At 43.0% G+C, this 21,766-nt stretch overlaps 1 protein-coding gene across 3 annotated transcripts; it reads right to left on the bottom strand.

The window, feature by feature from the left end:
• Positions 1–735: 735 nt before the first annotated feature.
• LOC121007766 (dehydrogenase/reductase SDR family member 9-like) lies at positions 736–21,330 on the bottom strand. Of its 3 annotated transcripts, none has more exons than XM_040439957.1 (6): positions 21,211–21,330; positions 20,341–20,431; positions 14,037–14,376; positions 4,918–5,176; positions 2,282–2,445; positions 736–1,082 (listed from the first exon to the last, which is right to left on the bottom strand). In XM_040439957.1, the coding sequence occupies exons 3-6, from the start codon at positions 14,347–14,349 to the stop codon at positions 868–870; spliced, it is 951 nt and encodes a 316-aa protein (XP_040295891.1). In that variant the 5' UTR covers positions 14,350–14,376; positions 20,341–20,431; positions 21,211–21,330; the 3' UTR covers positions 736–867. The 3 variants fall into 3 exon arrangements, with proteins under 3 accessions (XP_040295891.1, XP_040295890.1, XP_040295889.1); XM_040439956.1 differs by having other exon boundaries at positions 20,336–20,431; positions 21,211–21,329; XM_040439955.1 differs by lacking the exon at positions 20,341–20,431 and having other exon boundaries at positions 738–1,082; positions 21,211–21,329.
• Between the last annotated feature and the right edge of the window lie 436 nt (positions 21,331–21,766).

Raw genomic sequence — 21,766 nt, forward strand, 5'->3', positions numbered from 1 at the left:
TGCTTTTTTTTAAAAATAACAGGCTGAACATGAACGGTTCATCCCTCTCATTGTAATTAAAATGGTTGTGCCACCATTAAATGTTATTTTAATATAATTAAGCATGAAAAACAAGTTACTTTTCTAATTTACTTTGTTACAAAAATGCTCCAATTGTGAGATATTCTCTTTTCTTCATTAAAATGGCGCCCTCTGGCGTTTAATCTTATAGTGATGTGCCCGCCCATCTACTTAGGTGGTCGCACATGCTCGGTTCCATCCTTCAGCTGCCACCAGTAATATCTATTGTTACAAGTTGTGGTAGTTACAGTGAGAGAGCTGCAGCAGAAAGAGCATGCCCCTTGAGAGCATTTTTGGTGCCCATTAAGGTTCCAGAATGGCATATGCCCTTTTGATGAAAAGAATGGTGCTACAAGCCACGCTGTTCTTCCCATCAAATGTGAAAGGAAAGCCAACTGAGGCCCCAAACAGAGCTTCTGACAGCAGTGTGATTACAGCCTTTTTTTGTTAACATTAACAGCTGATCGCTTCCTTGTGGATACTTGGTTGGACCTTCTTGACACTAGGGACTACATCAAAAGCTCTCAACCAGGCAAGCAACTCAAGAAACTATCCAGATACATTATATACAATCAGACATACAGAACTGGACTTTCCCAAAGGAGTATCTTCACTATAAATATAAAAGCTACATTTGCCCTCAATCGAATATAATTGACCACTATTCTTCAGAGGGCTGTGTACAAGAAAAAAAAAAAAAACATGCATTTTGGAGATTTACTACCTTTGTTTGGCCTAGAAGTTTTTCAATATCAAAATTAATTTTTTATTTTTTAGCATATTTTATACAAAATTTACTTGTGCTTTTCATGTTGTGGGTATTTTGACCTTGTTTAACAGTATCACAAAGTCTTGCATAAATGTTGGCATATAAGAGAGTGGTAACCAGAAGTAAGTAGAATCAGCTCCAGCACTGTATCGTGTCCTTGGGTGTCGGCTGGTCAGAGCATGTTCCATGCAGGATACGACCACAGAGAGGTCACTGTTTCGGAAGTGGTTTAATTTTTGCTTCATTGCTGCATCTGAAAATCAAAATAAAGACTATGTAAAGAATTGTGTTTAATCTGGACGTATACCTTTGTGATGCGGAGATATTAAAGATGTTCTGTCTTCATACACGTTCACACAGTGTGCAGTCTGACATTCAGTATAAGCCATTCCTTTCTTCCAAATAAGAGGACTGTTTTCTGTAGTCTAACTTGTTTATTGGCAAAACAGGAGTATTGATGTGCGATCAATTGATTGGTAAAACTATAAGAATACAAGTAGCTTGTATTGTATAAGTATAAAGCATACATGATAGCATGCACAGCAGAAAGCATAGAACAACATGTACTACAACATTACATTAACTCTGATCATATATCCCATATCAGATGCTTAGATCAGATCCCCCTATCAGATCCTCACATCAAATCCCCATATCAGATCCTCAGATAAGATCCCCATATCAGATCCTCTGATAAGACGCCCATATCAGGACCTCAGATCAGACCCCCATATCAGATCTTCAGATCAGACTCCCATATCAGATCCTCAGATAAGACCCCCATATCAAGATCTCAGATCAGACCCCTATATCAGGACCTAAGGTCAGACCCCCATCAGATCCTCAAATCAGACAACCCATCTTATCCTCACATCAAACCCCCATATCAGATGCTCAGATAAGACCCCCATATCAGGATCTCAGATCAGACCCCTATATCAGGACCTCAAGTCAGACCCCCCCATATCAGGACCTCAGATCAGACCCCCATATCAGGACATCAGATCAGAACCCAATATCAGACCTCAGATCAGAAGTTAAAATAAATAAAATCACTTACCTCTCCTGCTCTTCCGCTACTCTTTAGGTCCAGACAAGACCAGGGAGCAGTGAGTACAGGCAGCACTAGCAGCACCCCACTCCCTGTACCTACTGCATACTAGTGAGCACTTCCATAATGGATAAAAAAAAATGCATCTTGTCATCAATATCAGACTGGTGGGTATCTAAATCCCAGTACATACACCGATTAGCTATTTGAGGAGGCCATGGAGCTGTAAAGAGTACTTCTTCCTAAGTCAGTGATGTGACAATCATTGGTCACATGGTCTATGTGCAGCTCAGTTGCATTCAAGTAAATGGGCCTGGGCTGCAATACCAAGCACAGCCATTATACAATGTATGGCGCTGTGAGAAAATGTTATAGCATTCTTGAATGAGTTAACAAATTACCGATTTGTACATAGTTTTCTCCATATTCTTCTTGAATGGTCTTTGGAAGTTTCTTCCAGATGCCTATACGTTGGTCTAACACAGATAGTGGATCAGACAGCGGTGTTTTAAACAGTCCAGGCTCAATGCAAGTAACGGTAACTCCAAAAGCCTTCATTTCTCGCCTTAAAGATAAAAAAAAAGATCCAGATAAACTTTCAAAAAAGAAAAACGAAAGTCATTTTTAGAGATAAGCAACATTTTGAAAAATTCAATTTGGCAACTTTGCCGAAGTTAGCCAGGAAATTTGATTCATTACAAATTAATTAATCAATCACAAATCACTATAAATCAGGTATACCCAGACTACTCTGCCTTAGGGTACGGCCACACAAAGCGGCCATGCTGCAGGCGGGTTGCAGCCATGCTGCAGTGAGGAACAGCATAGCCAACTAGCCCGCAGCTGCCTTTCATTTAATAATGAAGACCGCACTGTATAGTCTTTCTTCATTGTTAATGGCCGTGTGGCACTTTTAATGCACCTTTAAACAGGGACTGTTGCTGGTCTGGGGTTTGGCTGGTTAGGTCGGGGCACGATAAGTTCTTTCCTGCAATCTCCTGCAGGTTATTTGACAGTAAACGCAGAATATTAATCAGCTATGGCCAGGGGCAGACTGGGAACCTAAAGTGGCCCGGGACAAAAACTTAAAAGTGACCCCATGTTTTGGGGGGGGGGGGAATCCTAATTACCAGAAGGCGGGTCAACACATGTAGGCGGCATCAGTAATACCTTAGTGCAAAATACCTTCCCATCAGAAACATATACCATAGAGCAACAGAATATACTGCCACAAAAGCTGTCCCTCTGTGGTGGCCATCAATAGCTGCCATTTTCTGCCCTCTTTCTCCAGTTGTCTTTGATTAAGATATGGAAAAGAGGGCTTAGGAGGTGAAATGTGGGCCGCAGCATATGAATTCAGGAGGGCATGTGAGGTCTCTGGCCTCATCAGTACCTGATTCTTACAACGTTATCACTGAGAACTTATTATGCACCCAACCAGCGGCAGAGAGGAGGGCTTAGGCGGCCCTCTGGGCATTGGCCCACCGGGAAATTTCCCAGTAAAGTCTGACTCTATAGCCAATCCACCCCTGGCTCTGGCATACCCACTTCTCCAACACCAGCGTTCTACTGCCCTACAGGTGGGAGCCCTTATTCTGCCATCTGCTTTTCCAGATCATCTAATATCGATGAAAATATGTCATCAGGAACATCCAGCTCCTCCTCTCTCTGCATCTGCTGACTTTTCTAGAACATGGAGACTGTGAAGGATGATTTGGAAGAAGTAAAGCCAGCAAAAGATGAGGATGGTTTTCATTAAGACCTGGCCCCGCTAAGGGATGCAGAGTGGATGGTATTGGTTGGCACGCTGGCACCAGAATAATAAAGGCTTCCATCTTATTGGTATTGAGTTACATATCTTAGTTTATGACTGATGTAGGAATAAGTAGATGTAGGAATAAATAAAACTGATGCAGAACAAGTCTCCCTGCACTCTCCTTGTAGTCTCCCTGTACTCTCCCTGCAGTCTCCCTGCACTCTCCTTGTAGTCTCCCTGTACTCTCCCTGCAGTCTCCCTGCTCTCTCCTTGTAGTCTCCCTATACTCTCCCTCTCCAATATTCTTCTTTTTATAGTTTTCAGCAACACTGTCCCTAGCACATGAGCACTTGCCACATCTCTCCCTATGCTCAGCTCACAGGACAATGGCGGAGACTGCACGAGATGAGGGTTTTATAGGGCTGTGACATCACAGGGGGGTGGCTATCTGCAGATTGGCTGGCTGCACAGCATTATGGGTGATCTTGCTTCCCAGACTTCTTACTTTCACTTTGCAATAAATACAGCAAAGTATATGGAACGCTTAAAGGGGTTCTCTTCAACAATCCCTACTTTTCGCAAGGGTTTCTTGAAAATGGGATGATTACCAAGTATCTGGTATAAGATGTTATTTGCGGAGTGTTAAATTTCTCCACAGCGCCACCAGAGGAGAAATTAATCATTACATAATTCTGATTCAAATCAATGGGATGTCTGTGCAGTGCAGGACAGGACGGGTCCTCCACACCCACAGACGCTCTTTGTAAGTGCTCTTGGCTATACCAAAGAAGTTAGGATCCTGAACAGGGCTCATTCACTCGACCGTATGGTCGTAGTGCCTATGCTGCTTACTGCAAATAGTGGTCTGCAATGCACGGGTACCAGCTGTGTGAACTCCGTGCTGCACTGTGGACCTATTGATTTGAATGGGTCAGCGACTTGAATGGGTCATGTCCTATCTTTTGCTGTGCAAAGCGCTTCCGAGTGTTTCCGCAGGCTTCCGATCCGTGCCTCCGCTCCTCACAACATAGAACATGTACAATAATTTGCCGTATTTTGCAGATCGCGGAGCCATTCAAGTCAAGTCACGGAGTGCACACGGCCAGTCCCATGTATTGCGGACTTGCTGTTCGTGGTCTGCAATACGGGCATTACCCTATACGGTCGTGTGAATGAGCCCTAACTGCATAATCCCTCATAGGCAATGGGTTTTCTAAACTGGACAACCCCTGTAAGTCTTTTACATCAGAATGTATTTACCAAATTATGAATTCACCTTACCTTAAACTGTCATTAAATCCTTCAACTCCAAATTTAGATAAAAAATATCCACCTCCGCTTGCTGCGACTCTGCCACCGACACTAGATACATTAACAATCCTTCCTTTAGATTTCTTAATCAAGGGCAGCACAGATAATGTGACGTGTATTAATCCTAATAAGTTAACTTCAATTGGCGCTCTAATATCATCAATTGTCAGCCAGTCAATCGGGGCGAGAGTTCCCATTATCCCTGCATTGTTTACTAGTCCCCAAAGACCTAAAAAGGTAAAGAAAAGAAAGGAAATAAATATAACTGAAATTATCTAGAAATTCTAGAATTTGGGCCACGAAAAGCTGAACCCTCTTCTTGCACAAGAGATCTCTTGCAGAACTGACACATAGGAACATAGGGGCTCATTTGCTTCTAATTTGTCACTGTATATCTATCTATCTATCTATCTATCTATCTATCTATCTATCTATCATCTATCTAATTGTGATGTCTGTTTGTTCTTTACAGCCAAATGACTGGACTAAACTGCACCATACTTGGCATATCAGATGCTTAGAAGGGGTTAGAGTAGACCATGCTTCAGGTCTCTAGGACCTACCATTCTTTAGATATTCACAATTAAAAAGCGAATATGGCACCACAAGACCTGTATTAGCCAATAGAAGCTCACAGGTCCTTCATTCTTACTATCACTACTATATCTTTGCCTCACTTACATACACACAGTTTTACACCAGGTTTCTATAACAACCCAACAATTTTTCTTCACTGTTATAGGGACACTGTGGACGTCACTTTTATGGTGGCACTGTGGATGTTATGGGGCACTGTGGATGTTATGGGGGCACTGTGGATGTTATGGTTATGGGGGCACTGTGGATACTATGGTGGCACTGTGGATGTCACTGTTATGGGGGGGCGCTGTGGACGTTACTTTTATGGTGGCACTATGGATGTTATGGTTATGGGGGCACTGTGGATGTTATGGTGGCACTGTGGATGTTATGGTGGCACTGTGGATGTCACTGTTATGCGGGTGCTGTGGACGTCACTTTTATGGTGGCACTGTGGATGTTATGGGGGCCCTGTGGATGTTATGGGGCACTGTGGATGCTATGGTGGCACTTTGGATGTCACTGTTATGGGGGGGCGCTGTGGACATCACTTTTATGGTGGCACTGTGAATGTTATGGGGGCACTGTGGATGTTATGGTTAAGGGGGCACTGTGGATGTTATGGTGGCACTGTGAATGTCACTGTTATGGGGGTGCTGTGGACATCACTTTTATGGTGGCACTGTGGATGTTATGGGGGCACTGTGGATGTTATGGTTATAGGGGCACTGTGGATATTATGGTGGCACTGTGGATGTCACTGTTATGCAGGCGCTGTGGACGTCACTTTTATGGTGGCACTGTGGATGTTATGGTAATGAGGGCACTCTGGATGTTATGGTTATGGAGGCACTGTGGATGCTATGGTGGCACTGTGGATGTTATGGGAGCGCTGTGGATGTTATGGTGGCACTGTGGATGTCACTTTTATGGGGGCACTGTGGATGTTATGGTAATGAGGGCACTGTGGATGTTACAGTTATGGGGGCACTGTGGATGCTATGGGGCACTGTGGATGCTATGGGAGCACTGAGGATGTCACTGTTATGGGGGCGCTGTGGATGTCACTGTTATAGGTGCACTCAGGATGTCACTGTTATGGGGACGCTGTGGATGTTATGGGGGCACTGTGGATGTTATTGTGGCACTGTGGATGTCACTTTTATGGGGGCACTGTGGATGTTACGGTTATGGGAGCACTGTGGATGCTATGGGGGCACTGTGGATGCTATGGGAGCACTGAGGATGTCACTGTTATGGGGCACTGAGGATGTCACTGTTATAGGTGCACTCAGGATGTCACTGTTATGGGGACGCTGTGGATGTTATGGGGGCACTGTGGATGTTATGGTGGCACTGTGGATGTCCCTTTTATGGGGGCACTGTGGATGTTACGGTTATGGGGGCACTGTGGATGTTACGGTTATGGGGATACTGTGGATGCTATGGGAGCACTGAGGATGTCACTGTTATGGTGGAACTGTGGATGTCCCTTTTATGGGGGCGCTGTGGATGTTACGGTTATGGAGGTACTGTGGATGCTATGGGAGCACTGTGGATGTCACTATTATGGGGGTGCTGTGGATGTCACGGTTATGGGGGCACTGTGGATGTCACCGTCTCCAGTCCGTCTTTGGACATCACTTTTATGGAGCCCTGTGGATGTTATGGGGGCACTGTGGATGTTATGGTTATGGGGGCACTGTGGATGTTTATGGTGGCACTGTGGATGTCACTGTTATGAGGGTGGTATGGACGTCACTTTTATGGTGGCACTGTGGATGTTATGGGGCACTGTGGATGTTATGGGGGCACTGTGGATGTTATGGTTATGGGGCACTGTGGATGCTATGGTGGCACTGTGGATGTCACCGTTATGGGGGGCGCTGTGGACGTCACTTTTTTGGTGGCACTGTGGATGTTAGGGGGGCACTGTGGATGTCACTGTTTGGGGGCTCTGTGGACATCACTTTTATGGTGGCACTGGTCATCAAAAGTAAAAACCCAGACAACCCCTTTAACTTCAGTCTGATACATTGAAGCGAGATATAGGAGGTCTGTGCAAGTCCTGTTTATGTCTTTAAAGGGGTGCCAAGATTTAATCAAATCCTCTATCGATCGAATAAGGTTTAAAGGGGTATTCCGTTGTTTCAAGTTATTCCTTTCCACAGGATAGGGGATAGCTATTAGATTGGTGGGGGTCATACCGCCAGGACTCCCACCGATCATAATAACAGGGGCCGCGTACCCCCTGCAGCCCCCCTGAATTGAGCAGAGCAGCCAGTGTGCACAGTCGCTCCATACATTTCTATGGCAGTTCTTGAGATAGTACAATGCTCCCCTATATCCGGAACTCCCATATAAATGAATTGTGCGGCCGTGCACATGTGTGACCAGCCACTCTGCTCGTTTCAAGGGGGCTGCAGGGGATACGGGCCCCTGTTCTTATGATCGGTGCGGGTCCTGTGGATAGGGTTAACTTGAAACAACCAGAATACCCATTTAAGTATCTGGTCAGAGTGGCCTCACTGCTGGGACATCAATTGATTACGCTGTCACTCCAGTCAAAGTCTATTGCCCAAACACCAGGGGCGTACATAGAAATCACTGGGCCCCATAGCAAGAATCTAAATTGGGCCCCCATTCCTCTTTTATAGCACATCCCAATACCCATTCCAGGCCTCTCCCTTTGTTCCATGAACTATGCTTGCTGCTGCGCTTTACACTGTATGCCATCAGGGCCGGATTGGGATTACAAAACAGCCCTGGCACACAAAAGAGGTAAAATATAGGTAAAACTCGAAAAATTAGAATATCGTGCAAAAGTTCATTTATTTCATTAATGCAACTTAAAAGGTGAAACTAACATATGAGATAGACTCATTACATGCAAAGCGATATATTTCAAGCCTTTATTTGTTATAATTTGGATGATTATGGCTTACAGCTTATGAAACCCCAAAGTCACAATCTCTGAAAATTTGAATATTACATGAAATTAATAAAAAAAGGATGTTAAATAGAACAATGTAGGACCTCTGAAAAGTATAATCATGCATATGTTCTCAGTACTTGGTTTGGGCCCCTCAGTGCGGCATGGCATGGATGCTATCCGTCTATGGCACTGCTGAGCTGTTATGGAAGACCTGGATGCTTCAATAGTAAAAAGAAAAAAGATGGTCGGTCAGGAGAGATAAGAGTATCTCCCTAAATACTGCTCAGGTGCAAGAAATCAATAAACTATAAGGGGCAGTATACTAAGACTAAAACTTCACTTTTAATAAGGTATGGGAGATAAAACAACGGCCCCTTACAGACAAACAACAAGTAAGACCTGTGCGCACTCAACAGGTGTGCTGAGTAGTCAAGGACGGTTAACAAAACAAACACACACATATATAGGTAATGGACTGGACTGATGATGAGGAGAGGCGGGCAAGACAATGTAAAATACCAGTAAACTGGCCCTATTGCCTCCCTGCTTGTCCTAAATCGCCCTATAGATTGTGTCCAAAGGACGGGGTCCAAAAAGCCCCGCAAGGGGTGGCCCAGACTGGAACTCTCTACCTGTTAAATGACCCTGATGAGGCCCTAACACAGGGGAGAGTGTCCGTCCAAAGGATTGGCATACGTATACAAAAAATAACGAAAATGAGTAAAAATGTAACCCCACTCAGTCACCACAGGAAGGGGAGAGAGGGTGGGCAAATACTCATGTGTCCCGACGCGTTTCTTCACAGGATGCCCCAGGATTCATCAGGGGACACGGGGCAAAGTATGGCAGTTATCCCTCCTGGCTAATTAGCCCAAAGGCGGGGGAATAGCCTGCGTAGATACTTCAGTCCTGGTGTGGCTGAGTCTGGGGATAACAATAAAAAGCAACAGAAAGCCAAAGTAAGTCACTTAACATAGAGAAACCTCCATTTATCCACCCATATGGGGCTCTGGAGGAAAGGTACTTACATATTGTTGGCAGCGTCGGGACACATGAGTATTTGCCCACCCTCTCTCCCCTTCCTGTGGTGACTGAGTGGGGTTACATTTTTACTCATTTTCGTTATTTTTTGTATATGTATGCCAATCCTTTGGACGAACACTCTCCCCTGTGTTAGGGCCTCATCAGGGTCATTTAACAGGTAGAGAGTTCCAGTCTGGGCCACCCCTTGCGGGGCTTTTTGGACCCCGTCCTTTGGACAAAATCTATAGGGCGATTTAGGACAAGCAGGGAGGCAATAGGGCCAGTTTACTGGTATTTTACATTGTCTTGCCCTCCTCTCCTCATTATCAGTCCAGTCCATTACCTATATATGTGTGTGTTTGTTTGGTTAACCGTCCTTGACTACTCAGCACACCTGTTGAGTGCGCACAGGTCTTACTTGTTGTTTGTCTGTAGGGGCCGTTTTTTTATCTCCCATACCTTATTAAAAGTGAAGTTTTAGTCTTAGTATACTGCCCCTTATAGTTTATTGATATGCTTCAATAGTAGTCTATAGCTCTTCTGCATTGTTCAGTCTCATGTCTCTCATCTTTCTCTTGGCAATGTCCCATAGATTCTCTATGGGGTTCTGGTCAGGCGAGTTTGCTGGAGAATCAAGCACAGTAATCCCATGGTCATTGAACCAGGTTTTGGTACTTTTGGCAGTGTGGGCAGGTGCCAAGTCCTGATAGAAAATTAAGTCACCATCTCCATAAAGCTCGTCTGCGGAAGGAAGCATGAAGTGCTCCAGAATCTCCTGGTAGATGGCTGCGTTGACTCTGGACTTAATGAAGCACAGTGGACCAACACCAGCAGATGACATGGCTCCCCAAATAAACACAGACTGTGGAAACTTCACACTGGACTTCAAGCATCTTGCATTGTATGCCTCTGCATTCTTCCTCCAGACTTATGGAGGGTGTCAATGATGGTTTTCTGCACAGCTGTCAGGTCAGCAAGCAGTCTTTCCCATGATTGTGAGTACTACTGAACCAGACTGAGAGACAATTTAAAGGCTCAGGAACCCTTCGCAGGTGTTATGGATTAATTAGCTGACTGGAGTGTGACACTTTGAGCCTAGAATATTAAACCTTTTCAAAAAATTCTACATTTCTGAGATTGTGACTTTGGGGTTTCATAAGCTGTAAGCCATAATCATCCAAATTATAACAAATAAAGGCTTGAAATATCTCGATTTGCATGTAATGAGTCTATCTCATATGTCAGTTTCACCTTTTAAGTTGCATTAATGAAATAAATGAACATGCAGTGTGTACGGATATATTGTATACACATCAGTGTAATGATATGTGAGTTATGAGGTATAATAGATGCAGTGTGTATAGCTATATAGTAAACAGCAGTGTATTGACATGAGGTATGAGGTATAAATTACAGCTCGTACCTCACATATCAATCCACTGCTGTATATACTATATATCTGCACACTTTGCATCTATTATACCTCGTACCTCACATATCAGTACACTGCTGTATATACTATATATCTGTACACACTGCATCTATTATACCTTGTACCTCACATATCAGTACACTGCTGTTCATACTATATATCTGTACACACTGAATCTATTATACCTCGTACATAATATGGATGTAATATGTACAGAAATATGTGGTCACATATATTATGGTCACTGTGTGTGTGAGGTACATGAGGTAGTGGTCACTGTAACTGTCTGAAGTATTATATATGAGTGAGCAATGAATAAAAACAGGGCATGGGGGGAGGAGAGGGTAAATGAAGAGAAAAGTGGAGGACCTCCTCTTACCAACTCCATTCCAGTCTGTATAGATCAATGCAGAGCTGATTGTGAACTTCTAATACTTGCTGCTGGGGGTTGAAGGACCTGTGATGATGTCATCACAGGTCCTGGCAGATGTACTTTTCAAACTTAGGTACTACATCATTTTTGGTGCAGTTCCTTTACTAGATCCTGCAGGACCTGTGATGTTGAAGATGATGTCATCACAGGTCCTGGCAAATGCACTGTTCTAACCTGGGAACTACACTTTACACTGTGCAGTTCCCTTACAGGGTCTGTGATGACATCATCAAAGGTCTTTTAGCTTTAGGAAGATATATGGGAGAAATTAGTGGGCGGGGCCTCTCCTCCACTGTGGGGCCCCACTTCCTCACCGGCCCCATAGCAGCTGCGTGGTCTGCCTATATGGTAGGTACACAACTGCCAAACACTAAAGGGCCCATTACATGGTCCAAGAATCTGCCAGATAATAGCTAATGAGAGTTCATAGGAGCGCTTGTTAGTGATCATCTGGTGGTGTAAAGGTGCTACCAATTTCCAGATGAAAAAGCAAAACGCCTGTTCATCAGGTAATTGCATTGTTTGTGTAGGCATCCAAATCTTGCCGGCAAACAATGATTCTGTACGGGGGGGACGAGTAATGGCATTGGTGAACGCTCCTTCCCTGTGGAGAAGATCGCTGCATGTAATAGCAGAGCTCTCCTCCACTGATGAGCAGACGACTGTTGGGAAGGAAAGCTTCCTTCCTGACAATTGGCTGCTGAATCGTCCCCTCTAAAGGGACCTTTATTTATAGAGGATAAGTTTAGATGTTGGTATAACACTTTTAACTCATAGAACATTGTCTACATGGAATATACCCTGAAAACAGAAATGGCATGTATAGGTTTCCTGCCTCTGAACGCAAGCAAGAACTATGTCATTCACCGATAGGAAACAGCGATTTTGAAAATGGTGAGGAACTGAAAACACAAAAGGGAAGATTTATCTTCCCCATACACCACTTTTCTGGTGTAAAAAAGTTGCAAACCACAGGATTGCAACTTTCTAAATGCCATTGCCACAAAATGTATTTACAATTGTTGTTTTTATGAATCCCAGTTTTTTTAAGTGTTGAGCAGCCAGTACATACAGATGGCCTATCCTTAGGATAGGTCATCAGTATCAGATCGGCAGGGGTCCTATTCCCAGCACCCCCACTGATCAGCTGTTTGAAGAGGAGGCGGTGTTTGTACCAACACTACGTCGAGTTACAAGGCGCGTTATCTCAGAAGTCTCGGCAGTGCAGTGTAATTACAAGTACTTCCTCTGTTAATACTTTCACCTTTATTGTATTTTTTTTATTTTTATGTACAGCGCCATGGAATTAATGTCGCTTTCAAACAAATAATAAACATGGCAATAATAAAGTGCTTGAATGGGACGAGCACTTGTAATAATTATACTGTACCGCCTCTGCAAATGAGACGGCGCGCTGTGTGATCTTGAAGAGGAAGCAGTGCTGGTACAAGCGCTGCCTCCTCTTCAGACAGATGATCTGCAGGGGTGCCAGGATGATCTGATAGGGATAACTAGAGATGAGCAAAGTTTTGAAAAATTCGATTGACCAGTTTCCCCGAAGTTCCACAAGAAATTTGATTCGTTACGAAGTGATTCGTCGGAAATCAATATAAATCAGGTATGCCCAGGCCACTCTGCCTTAGGGTACGGCCACATGGAGCGGCCGTGCTGTGGACGGGTTGCGGCCATGCTGCCGTGAAGAACTGCGCGGCCACTTTCATTTAATAATGGAGACCGTACTGTATAGTCAGTGTTCATTGTTAATGGCTGTGTGGCACCTTTAATGCACCTTTAAACAGGGGCTGTTACTGGTATCGGTTTTGGCTGGTTAGGGGGCACAATATGTTGGCATACCCACTTCTCCAGCCCCAGCGCTCTCCTGCCCTACAGGTGGGAGCGATTCTTCTGCCATCTGCTTTTACTCTTTTTCCACATCATCTAATATCGATGAGAATATGTCATCAGGGACATCCAGCTCCTCCTCTCTCTGCATCTTGCTGACTTTTCTAAGACGTGGAGACTTTGAAGGATGATTTGGAGGAAGTAAAGCCAGCAAAAGATGAGGATGGTCATCGCTAAGATCTGGCCCCACTGGATTGACATGCTGGGCACTGACATAATAAAGGCTTCCATCTTATTGGTATTGAATTCTTCTATTAATCAGTTTCAGCAACACTGTCTCTAGAGCGTGAGCGCTTGCCACATCTCTCCATATGCATCACTACTAATAAGCTATCCTCAAGATAGGTCATCAGTATGTACTGGTTGCACAACCCCTTTAAGCGATGGAGCTGCAGAGCTTATAGTTGCTTCCTAGTCACTCTGTGGTGATGAAAACTATCAGCAGGTGTAGGCGCCATTAGGATTTTCTTTATTTGAACGCATCCTCTCTATGCCACTTTCCAGGTATGGACTTGTGACCACCAAAAAGAAAAATAAATGAGGTTTCACCATTCAGATACTTTCTAATTGCTTCATAGTACATCTTATTATTATTGCACACATAGGTCACATCATACATTACAGATGATTATTAGATCCCAGCACCATCAATCTGCTGTTGGGGTTGATTGTTCTTATCAGATCTTGGGCCCAGAAGATACTTTGCTCTCCTCATGGGCAGGTTCAACTGTATATACCCCTGGACTAAGAAATTAGAAATTCAGTTTGGGGGAAGTTAAATTTACCTTTCTCTCCAACTTCATCTTTAACCCACTCAGCGACTCTCTTTACGTTGTCATCATCGGTCACATCCAAAAGTATAATCCTAACTCTTTGTGATGTTTCCTGTTTTAAAGCCTTAGCTCCGGACTGAGTTAAACAAGTTGCCAGAATTTTGAATCCTTTTTTGTCAAAAGTGCGGGCCGCGAGATTTCCAAATCCAGAGTCACATCCGGTTATCAGGACATGTTTGTCTTCAATGCTGCCAACTTTTAGACCATCCCGTATCTTCCACCACAGATAGAATAGAGCACCGCAACCCAACACATACAGAAACATCTTCTCCCGTGTCTTGATTTCTGCTTTCTAAAAATTATACAAGAGGGTTGGAAAGATTCAGAGGGTAATTACTTTACAATGCCGCTGATATATCACATAAATTCACTCATAAAGGCTTAAACAGATGGTCAGAGCAGGAGGTGCTATTCCTTTACAGTATTTTCAGCGTAGTGAATAACATACCGCAGCAGTCTGAGATATTCAAGCTTCTACAACCCCATGGAGGCTTACTTTTTGTGCTCCACTTTTGAAAAAAACCTTTGACATATCAAAGGCTTTGATCAGTGGGGTTCGAGGACTGAGATTACACTGCATTTTAATGGTGACAGGTTCCTTTTAAAGGGGTTTTCCCATTTATTCATTTGTGGCATATCGCTATGATGAGCCACAAATGTCAGATCGGTGTGGGTGCCAGGTGTGCACCACCAATGAGACCAGGTGAGGCGATCGCCTCAGGCAGCACCAGGTAGGGGCAAGAGGGGGGGGGGGCATGGGCAATAAGCGCTTTCATTGTGGAAAAGGGGTTAGGTTAAGATATTGGCATAGTTTTAGTTTTCGCCTCAGGCAGCAGAAAGGCTAGGGGAACCCCTGGCTGGTGCCACCTCTGGGACCCACTCTTATCTCGTGAACGGGGCCACTTAAGTGAGGGGAGAGCACACTGCACAAGAGATAACTCCGTTAAGGTGTCAGCTTGGACCGAATTACTAAAATTACCACCTGGTAGGCTTCCAGCAACTTCATTACTCAGTTTACTGCTATAGTGATATTATATCATTGGCCTACCATTACTCATAGAACAGAACTGCATGACTGGATGGACACTACTGGACTCATTCCCATGAGCTGTAATCCAGCCATGACTTTGCAGACCCAACGTCTTCCCCTGCAAAGGACCATTAGAAAGTGGTTCCTGTGTCTAAAGGGAAATCTCAGCCAGTCCAAAGAAATCAATCGACAATACAACGTCTATGGTGCTGTATTGTAAGTGCTTTGTTGGTGATTCAGCTCCAAAGAGGCTGTGGTTTTCATGGGCCCAGCTCCCTGTTGTCGGATAATAACTAAAAGGTGAGTTATGAAATAAGTTCAACAAAGTGGAACTACATTTTGTAAAGAATAACTATGTTCAGATCCGTTACACCACAGATTCCGCTTGTGTGATGAAAAATACTTATTTCAAGTAGAGTGCAAATTGCATAATAAGCTGCACACAAGAGTAAGAGTTTCAACACAACAGTGTAAATTTAGAAGCCCACGAGAACTATGAGTATAGCTAGAAAACCAGCACTATGTATACAGTATAATATATAAATTCATGTGCTTTCAAAGCTGAAGATCCTGAACTTTGGGTGATCCGGAACTCAAATGCTTCAAGCACAAAACTGCAAAGAAAACTGAAACCTCAAAAACAGGAGAAGACTGAGCAGGATTGACCAGTGGACCTTTAAATCTGGTACCTTGTTCACTGCATATGGGTAGTGCAGCATTTGTTTGAAGATCTGCTGCGTTACCGCAGCTACACAGAGTGACAAATGCTATTGGAACAAATAATTTCAACTGGTGTGATATACCAGTTGCCACCCCAAAAAAGTGATTAAGGCAGGGGTGTGATATACCAATAATATAATTTCTATATAGTGAATTTGGGTAGTGTAGCATTTGTTTGCGGATCTGCTGCGTTACCGCAGCTACACAGAGTAACAAACGGTATTGGAACAAATAATTTCAAAAGGTGTGATATACCAGTTGCCCCCCAAAAAAACTGATTGAGGCAGAGGTGTGATATACCTATAATATACTTTATAGCTAGTGGATTTGGGCAGTGCAGCATTTGTTTGCAGTTCTGCTGTGTTATCGCAGCTACATAGTGAAAAACGCTATTGGAACAAATAATTTCAACTGGTGTGATATACCAGTTGCCCCCCAAGAAAAGTTATTGAGGCAGGGGTGTGATATACCAATAATATACTTTCTATATAGTGCATTTGGTAGTGCAGCATTTGTTTGCGGATCTGCTGCGTTACCGCAGCTACAAAGAGTGACAAACGCTATTGGAACAAATAATTAGTGATGAGTTCATATTCGAATTCGTGATATTTCGCAAATATTTTGTAGAATATTCGTAAAATATTCTACATTCTTTTTTTTAACTCAAAATCTGAACAAATAATTTTTACTGGTGTGATATGCCAGTTGCTCCCCCCCAAAAAACTGTTTGGGGCAGGGGTGTGATATACCTTCTTCTACAAATACTGCTCTTCTATAGGGACTTTGTCACAGGGTCATTTTGAAAATGACAGGCAGAGGAAGAGGCAGGCCCTTCCGCAGGGGTGGTAGGGGTCGGGCAGGTGCACCAGGCCGGAGCCTAAGTGGGAAGTTGCAGAAGGTGCGTGCTCTTACGTCAAAGGACGCACCAGAGTTGGTTGAGTGGCTCACTCAGCTTTTTGCTTCTGCACCCTCCTCATCCTCTCTATCTGCACCCTCTTCACTCTCTGCTGTGTGCACCCCCAAAGACACCACCACCACCATACACCTGTGACGACCACTTTTAATTGAATTTCCTCATGCCAGCCCAAACATATCCTACAACACCAAGAACAAAGAATGGTCCCTGTCTTATGTAAATAATAAGGCATAAAAGGCATTTTCTATCCGTTGAATGCCTAATGTTTTGGGCCTCGGAAGAATTCAACACCTGTGACGACCACGTGTTTCAACTATTATCATTAGTTTTTTTTTCAAGAGGGGGGATTTCGTTAGCCATGTTTTTAATCCAATTTTATATTTTTTGGTTCTTTTAAATATATGTATTTGACCTGTATTTGTACTGGCCTTCAGTAAAATTGATAGCCATTGACCGTCTTATATACCTCCGGCCACATCTTGATCTTTTATGTACGGTGAATGCATAATTTTTGGGGACTATAATCTAACTGGCCAACAGTAAAATTGTTAGACGGTGACCGCCTAATGTACCTCTAGCCACATTATTAATTGTTCTTTTCTGTACGGTGAATGCATACTCTTTGGGGCCTGTAGTCCACTGGCCTGCTGTAAAATTGATATCCAATGACCGTGCGATCTACCTCCAGTCACATACTTAGTTGTCCTTTTCTTTCTGCTAAATGCATAATTTTTGGGGCCTGTAGTCCACTGGCCTGCTGTAAAATTGATAACCAAAATGACTGTGTAATCTACCTCCTGCCGCATACTTATTTGTTCTTTTCTGTACGGTGAATGAATTATTGTTGGGGCCTCCGAGGAATTTAACACCAGTGACGACCACGTGTTATCGAATTTCAACTATTATCATTAGGGTTTTTTTCAAGAGGGGGGATTTCGTTAGCCATGTTTTTAATCCAATTTTATATTTTTTGGTTCTTTTAAACATATGTATTTGACCTGTATTTGTACTGGCCTGCAGTAAAATTTATATCCATTGACTGTGTAATATACCTCCGGCCACATAATCACTTGATCTTTTCTGTCCGGTGAATGCCTGTTTGGGGCCTGTGGTCCAGTAGCCTATAGTAAAATTTTTATCCATTGACCACATAATGTACCTCAAGCCACATAATCAGAATTTCTTTTATGTCAGGTGAATGCCTAATTTTTAAGGCCCGTACTCCCGTGGCCTAACATAAAAGATTTCTAGGCTCAAACAGGGCACATTTCAGAGAATTTCCCCTGATTAAGAAAAATATTTTTTGTTGGAATTTTTGTCATTAAGTCTCCTCTAGTATGTCACTGTCCATGTTGTGGGACTATTTGTGCACTTCTACTAAGTATTTGGTGGCTACAAATATGAGCTGAAGGTTTTTCAGGTTTGCCTGCCATTAAAGTGAATGGGGCCCGCCGCAAACTTGCGGTTCGCGAACATTTTATCGTCCACTGATCTCCATATTCATGAGAGAGGTGGGGTTTAAACAAGGTCTGGAGAGGAAGAGAAAGACAGAGCTGCCATCTTAGAGGGAGGTGAAGCTAAGGAGATGTGTGAGCAGAGAGACTGACGGCATTCAAGTGTGATAGCAAACCTCACGGTAAGATCGTTCAAGCACCTCATCACAGTGTTGGCGCCTAGAGACTGAGTCCAGGCCTGCAGTTAGTTAGTTAGGGTCTCTGTTTGTGTCAGGCCACAAGTGTTAATAATGTTCATTGCAAGGACTCCATAACTTAAAAGGACATTTTACCTTGGAGAGATAAATCTCCACAAACTCAAGCAGGCTGGAGTTTTGCTCAGAAGGAATAATCAGACACGTGCTACAGGACCAGTTATGGAAGGGGGAATACTGTAGATCTGTGTAAGATTGTAAGCTGTTGTGCTGCACTGCAGGCTAGCCCGTACCACACACCCATACAGTGGTTCTTGTTCTTTTAGGGTAATAATAGGTAAGGTGTGGCAGTTTAGTTGTGCCCGCCATTAGGTAAATTACTACCCTTACCTCCTGTATTCATTGGAGGGCGCTGTGCTGTGCAACACAAGGGTCTCAGCCTTCTGGCTGGGTGTATGTAACATACGTTCTCAGCATTTGTGGTTGTGTTTATTGACACATTTAAGCAAAATTCTGTTTTGACAAAAGCTAATGTTGGGGTTCCTTTCCTCGTTTGTGACTTCACTGTATCCTGGGGAGCCCACCCCGATACACGGCTTACAGATAGATAAATAGATAGATAGACAAATAGATAGCTCAGCACCGCTGAGTATAGTAGGCATGGTGTGCATATGGCTTCGGATGTGATCAAACCTCTAGGATAATAATTTCACGGCACTCTGAAAAAAAATTCAATAGTAGTGTCCTTTATTCATAAACACAACATTTCAACACAACATTTCAGTCCTCATACTGGGCCTTTTCTTAAACAGTACGTCCTGTATTGCTTTAGAAAAGTCCCAGTAAGAGGACTGAAACGTTGAATTGGTGAATAACGAACACTGCTACTAAATTTCTTTTGAGAATGCAATGGAATTTCTTCTATTAGATAGATAGATCGATATGGTTGACATGGACAGAGTTAACCACTCCTTCCTCCCATCTTGGAAGCAGTGTGGTGGACCGACTTCCTGTCTAGATAGGGAGTGTAGACTAGCGTGTGTGAGGAGATATGGTAGGAAGCAAGTCCATGTGAGAACTCAGAACCTACATGGCTAAAGTGTAGGAGTCAACAATGTAACCTTACACTACAGCTATACAGACTTTGCTGCTTGTAAAGGACTAGTGTTGAGCGCAAATTTTTATTGCGAATATCGGCAATTTTTGAATTCTCGAAGATGTAGAATATAGTGCTATATATTCGTAATCGCGAATATTCTACAATTTTTTTCATCAGTAACCTCCCATCTTGCTTGTGGGCCAATGAAAACGCTGCAATATCTTTGAGCTTAGCAACATCCCTAGCAACCAATAGGAAACTTGCCTACCCCTTACTATATAAGAACCTCCCCAGCAGCCATTTTCTGCAGTTTTTTTTGCAGTTCTGAGAGAGACAGCGGTGACATTGCTGTGCTCTGGGCTTTCATCTGGATCCTATTCCTTATCTAAATACATTAGTTAGTTAGTTAACTGATATATATAATACAGATAGTTAGTGGGAGATAGTCAGTGTAGGTTATATCCTGATATAGTGTAGCTGATAGGTTCCAGTGCAGGGTGTTAGGTAGTGTGATAGGAATTACTGTTTCTCTGCTGTCCATAATACATGCTACAGACACAGCGCTGTGATGTCACAACAATACTTAGTGCACCAATCAGTAATATCTACTCAGACCTGATACAATGTGAAGTTGCATGTATTGCGCAAAAAATATGCGCATCATTAGTGCTGCTTTGCGCAATCGCGAAAATAATGACTGGAGATCACGAATTCTAGAATTCGTTGTTTTTTTTGCGAATATTATGCAAAAAATTAGCAAAATGTCGCGAAAATGAAAATTGCCTATGCTGCTCATCACTATAAGGGACTACAGTTAAAGTTAAGACAGTCATTATACTTTACTACATCCTGGCCATATATGTATCTAAAGACCTGTATCCCGCAGTGGACACTACAACCACGATTGCCAGATTACAGTTGCTAGCCAGAGATTCTAGAGAGAGAGACTTTAGTAAGGTAGCATACCAAGAGTGCCATTATCTGCCACTTTGCCAGCCTCCATACCTCTCCATCTGGTTAAAGGATTTGCACTGTGTACAGATAATTGTTGATGTACTAAAACTCCAATTTTGCACAAGAAAAAAGAGGTTTACTCTCCTACCTCTGGCCATTGCCCTACTGACCATACGCTGGCCAGTGCATTACTACACCTCCTGCCAGGCACTCATACAGCCGACAACATCAAGGCCACCACAAACTACCATCACGCAGGAGCCCCAAATACATGGAGTGCCCTGAAAGAAGAAGGATATACCCTCCTCTCGTTGCACCAGAGAGCAACGGCTTGAGGGAAACCACTGTGACACATCCTATAGTCAGAGCCACTACTACTCCTATTCTCCGTTCCTGCTTCTCAAGGGCTCTCTGCAGATAGATAGAGAGACAGGTCGATAGATAGATAATAGACAAGAGATAGATGATAGATAGATAGATAGATAGATAGAGATAGATAGATAGATAGATAGATAGATAGATAGATAGATAGATAGATAGATAGAGATAGATAGATAGAGATAGATAGATAGATAGATAGATAGATAACAGATTGATAGAATATATAAGATTAATTAATTGTTCTAGTAATAGTGGAGTCCCCACTGATTAGGGCCCCACAAGTTGGGTATTAAAGTCTAATATAACAAATCCTGCATGAAATATACATCTTGTCCACTACACCTTATACATGGTAAGTTATGAATTGTTAATACTCACATGATGCTCTCCTCTCTGAAGGCGACTTTCTTGCTATTGCTGAGGAAGTAATGCTGTAGACTAGTTCTCTGATATCTGTAAGTAGGAGGTAGGAGACTGTGACTCAAAAACATTACGTCGGAACAAGGTGTGATCACCGGTGACAGGCACACTGCTTTACATCACAACAGAGACTCTGCCCAGTAATGGAGACGGCCTATTTATATTTAGGTTATTATGCAAATAACCTCTGTGCAAACTTCCTTATATCAATATTTCCTCTCTCTCTCTCGCTCTGTATCTCTCTCTCTCTATATATATATATATATATATATATATATACATATATATATATATATACTGCATGTGAGTTACAGATTCACTCAGTGTAGCCCTACATTTCACTTTAGATTTCAGCCATAAGATCTATCTATACATCAACAATTCTATAAGGTCTGAATATTATTTTCCCCAATTATTGCCTAGTTATACCTATTCAGATTGCACAAGCTGAGTGACAATTGCTAATGGCAGCAGCAACTACAATGTCCACAGTGACTGCCACCTCTGCAGGATC

This window comes from Bufo bufo, chromosome 7 (genome assembly GCF_905171765.1).
Source record: "Bufo bufo chromosome 7, aBufBuf1.1, whole genome shotgun sequence".
In the NCBI taxonomy this organism is placed as follows: Eukaryota; Metazoa; Chordata; class Amphibia; order Anura; family Bufonidae; genus Bufo; species Bufo bufo.